Source organism: Myotis davidii, unplaced genomic scaffold (assembly GCF_000327345.1).
Source record: "Myotis davidii unplaced genomic scaffold, ASM32734v1 scaffold663, whole genome shotgun sequence".
NCBI lineage: Eukaryota > Metazoa > Chordata > Mammalia > Chiroptera > Vespertilionidae > Myotis > Myotis davidii.
In genome coordinates this window covers 848,859-852,950 of record NW_006295816.1, presented here as the reverse complement: position 1 = coordinate 852,950, position 4,092 = coordinate 848,859, and the positions used below count along the sequence as shown (strand labels likewise).

Below are 4,092 nucleotides of genomic sequence, written 5' to 3'. Positions count from 1 at the left end.
GCCAGGCTGGAACCCTGGGAGAGGCCGCAGGTGGGCTGGGCGGGCGGGCGGGCCCAGGGCATCGGAGGTGGTGGGGGGCCACGAAGTGTAGCCTTGAGCATCGGACCAAAGTGGTTGCTCTTCATTCCGGGAGTGAGAGTGGGAACCACTCAAAAGCCAGTGACCAGGGTGGCCGAGAGGGTGGCGTGTCTGATGGGTCAGGTGTGATGGTGGAGAGAGTGGGGGGACCGCCAGAGAGAGGCTGTGAGGAGGGCCCGGGCGGGGGGCCCTGTGGGCGCGTGCTCCAGGGGCCGCAGGAGCAGAGGGACAGCCAGCACTCCGCCCCTGCACCCCAGGCTCACCTGCTGGTCATGTGACCGAAGGTCCTCCCCTCTCCCCACCTTCTCTCCTGACCCGCCCCGGCAGCCCCTCGTCCGGGCTCCAGGGTCCCGTGTTCCGCGTCCTCCCCGCCCTCTGACTGACTGTCTCCGGTGCCTGCCAGGCTGTCCATCAGCAGATTCTGCGCAACAGACTCCTCATCGTGCGGAGGAGAGAGCTCGTGTGGAGGAGGGACGACTGCCGGAGGTTTTACCGGGAGCACGAAGGTGGGACCCGCCCCCGCGGGGCTGCTCGCTCCGGAGGCACCCAGGGCTTTACCTGGACGCGGCCGCGACCCCGTGAAGCTCACCTTTCCTAGGAGGGTTCTGTTCCGTCCCGGCCGGGAGCTTGGCTTTATGTCCCGATGACGTTCCCTGTGTCAGACCCCGTCCCACGCTCAGTTTCTTTGTTGTTAATCCTCACCCGAGGACATTTCCCGTGGACTTTTGGAGAGAGGGAAGGAAAGGGGAGGGACAGAGAGAGACACATCAGTTGGTTGCCTCCCGCACACGCCCCGACCAGGGCTGGGGTCGGAGCCTGTGACCCAGGTACGTGCCCTGGATCGGAATTGAACCCGGGACCCTCCAGTCTGGGGCCGACGCTCTGCCCACTGGGCCAGTCCTCTAGGGCCTAATGCTCATGATTTCATGTCATTCTCCCAACAGCCCTCGAGTAGGTGTTGCTATGTCCTCGGTGTCCAGATTAGGGAACTTGATGGCTCCCCCAAGATGGCACAGGTTGTGAGGGGCAGAGCCTGGCTTCAGACCCAGGTGGGCCGGACTAGGCGGCCCTGTCCTTTGTTCTGAAACGGTTTCTATCCTTCTGAGCCGGGAGGAGGCGTGCAGAAGGCTCCTGGCACGTGTCCTGACGCCGGCGCTCTCTCTGCAGGGCGCTTCTTCTACCAGCGGCTGGTGGAGTTCATGGCCAGGTACGTCCGGCCCTGCTTCCCGCATCGTTACCGACTGAGACAGACGCCCTGCCCCCAAACAGATGCATCGGCGTTCCTGGCCACTCTGTAAAGTGTAATGAGTGGCCAGAAACAGGAACTCGGGCTCGGCCTGAGCCACCTGCCCTGGAGCCTGTCCTGTGCCGGTGACTGGCCAGTGGCCGTAGCAGCGTATCGCTGAATGCTGCCCAGCAACGGCTGATCTCCCTGGTTTCTTGGGCACCGGCACCAGCTAGAATGGCACGGAAACGCTCAGGACGTACAGGGCACCTTTTTTAAAAACATATTTTTATTGATTTCAGAGGGGAAGAGATGGGAGAGAGAGAAACATCAGTGATGAGACAGAGTCATTGATCAGCTGCCTCCTGCATCCACTGGGGATCAGGCCCTCAACCCGGGCCTGTGCCCTGACCGGGAATGGCACCCTGACCTCCTGGTTCATAGGTCGATGTTCCACCCCTGAGCCACGCCAGCGGGCTGCAGGGCGCCTTTGTCTGTGACACATGCGCGGGGTGCCACCCGAGACCCGGCGGCCAGGTTCCTGACATGTGCCCCTTGGTCCACAGCGGGCCCATCCGAGCCTACATCCTCGCCCACCCGGACGCCATCCAGCTCTGGAGGACGCTGATGGGGCCCACCAGGGTGTTCCGCGCCCGCCACGTGGCCCCCGACTCCATCCGAGGGAGTTTCGGCCTCACCGACACCCGCAACACCACCCATGGCTCCGGTAGGTCTGCCCCAGGCCCACAGCCACACACGGGGGAGGGGTGGGGGCAGTGAGCTTTTCCCTCCTGCATTTCTGGCCCTCGGTGGCCTCAGCGCTGTGGCCCCAGGACTGAGAGCAGAAGAGGCTCGGTTTCTGCCTCTCCTTTCTCTCTTTCTCTCTCTCTCTCTCCCCTCTCCTCTCTCCCCCTCTCCTCTCTCTCCCCTCCCTCTTCTCTCTCTCCCTCCCCTGCAGACTCCGTGGCCTCCGCCAGCAGAGAGATCGCAGCCTTCTTCCCCGACTTCAGCGAGCGACGCTGGTATGAGGAGGAGGAGCCGCAGTGGCGCTGGGGCTCCGTGCGCTACAGTCCGGAGGGGGGTGTCCACTGCGCAGCGGGCACAGGCGGCCAGGACCGGCCTGGCCCCGGCCTGTGGGCCTGAAGGCTGGATGGGGAGGCTGGGGCTCATGGCGGCCAGGCCCTGCCCCACCTGAGAGCCTGGCTCCTCACTGCCGCCGCCTGCGAGCCTCTCTCTCCTCTGCCTCTTCGCTGGGCTGGTCCTGGGGGTTCAGGGGAAGGAGGGCTCCTCTTTGCCCTGAAACTGTTCACACTTTTTCGAGGAGGAGCTGCCCGAGTGACTGACTTTGAGCCACCTGGCCCTCCCTCCGTGCGAGTCCCTGTCCGACCCGCCTCCCGCAGGCCGGCTGCTCAGGGCCTGCTGGTCCTGATGGAGTCAGTGAGCCTGTCCTGAGGCCCTTCCCCTCCGGTGCCCGGGGGTCCACACACAGTGCGGCTCAGTGGGCTCCGGTCCCGGCTGGGCCCCAGGCCTGGCCTGCGCCCTGGGGGGAGGGGCGGCCTGATGAATCAACTCAAAATGTAGTTCTTCAGAGAATAATCTCGCCCCGGCCAGTGTGTCTCAGTGGATAGAGCACCGACCAGCAGACTGAAGGGTCCCAGGTTCAGTTCCGGTCAAGGGCACAGGCCTGGTTGCAGGCTGGATCCCCAGTGGGGAGCGTGCAGGAGGCAGCCGATCCATGATTTTCTCGTTATTGATGTTTTTATCTCTCCCTCTCCTTTCCTCTCTGAAATCAATACAAATATATTTTATAAAGAGAGAGAGGGATGGTGTGTTCCTATGTGTCTGCCGGTCGGCAGGGGAACCGCTAGTCTCACTTGGACTCACTCGTGGCTGCACTCAGCGGGTGGGTCCCCCGCAGGCTTTCATCTGGAGCTTCACAGCATGTGGTCTTAGGGTCCCCAGGGGGCCAGCCCCCATTCACAAGCTTTCCAAGTTCCTGCTCCTGTCATGTCTGCTAACATCCCATTGGCCAAAGCAAGTCACATGACCAGACAGTCCATTTGGGAAGGGCCTGCATAAGGGAGGGGTACTGGGAGGGATATTGGGGGCCATACCATGACAATCTGCAGTAGTGAGAATAGTGAGGAGCCTTGAATTGATATAGAATTTGTGAGACCAAATATTGCACAAGCCAACAAAGGAGATGAAGAAATAGCCCTAACTGGTGTGGTTCAGTAGATAGAAGGTTGGCCCTCAGGCTGAAGGGCCCCAGGTTCAATTCCAGTCAAGGGCACAGGCCTGGTTGCAGGCTCGATCACCAGTAGGGGGCGTGCAGGAGGCAGCCGGTCATGTGTTTTTTTGACATCGATGTTTCTGTCTTTCCCTCTCTCTTCCACTCTCTAAAAATCAATGGGGGAAAATAAATAAAAAATAAAATAGAAATAATAGAAAGAGAAGAAAAAAATCAATGGAAAAATATTCTCGGGTGAGGATAAAAAAACAAAAAAAAAAGACTCAAGCACATTATTGGGCAGAAACTCATTTTGCCTCAACTAGACCTGAGGCTATAATGGATTCTTTTTTCTTTTAGGAAGAGTTATTTTATTTTTTAATATTTTTATTGATTTCAGAGAGGAAGGGAGAGGGAGAGAAACATCAGTGATGAGAGAGAATCATTGATCAGCTCCTCCTGCACGCCCCCTACTGGGCACGTGCCCTTGACTAGAGTCGAATCTGGGCCCCCTCAGTCCGCAGGCTGACGCTCTAGCCCAGTGACGGCGAACCTTTTC

At 59.8% G+C, this 4,092-nt stretch overlaps 1 protein-coding gene across 2 annotated transcripts in view; it reads left to right on the top strand.

The window, feature by feature from the left end:
• NME6 (NME/NM23 nucleoside diphosphate kinase 6) overlaps nucleotides 1–2,979 on the top strand; it is a 4,532-nt gene extending 1,553 nt beyond the window's left edge. The window contains exons 3-6 of one of the 2 annotated variants that reach the window (XM_006770432.2): nucleotides 482–584; nucleotides 1,246–1,285; nucleotides 1,870–2,030; nucleotides 2,262–2,979. In XM_006770432.2, the coding sequence (XP_006770495.2) occupies nucleotides 482–584; nucleotides 1,246–1,285; nucleotides 1,870–2,030; nucleotides 2,262–2,446 (489 nt within the window). In that variant the 3' untranslated portion in view covers nucleotides 2,447–2,979. The remainder of the gene's footprint in view (nucleotides 1–481; nucleotides 585–1,245; nucleotides 1,286–1,869; nucleotides 2,031–2,261) is intronic. The other variant, XM_006770431.2, reaches the window with a different exon arrangement.
• The last annotated feature ends 1,113 nt before the right edge of the window (nucleotides 2,980–4,092 follow it).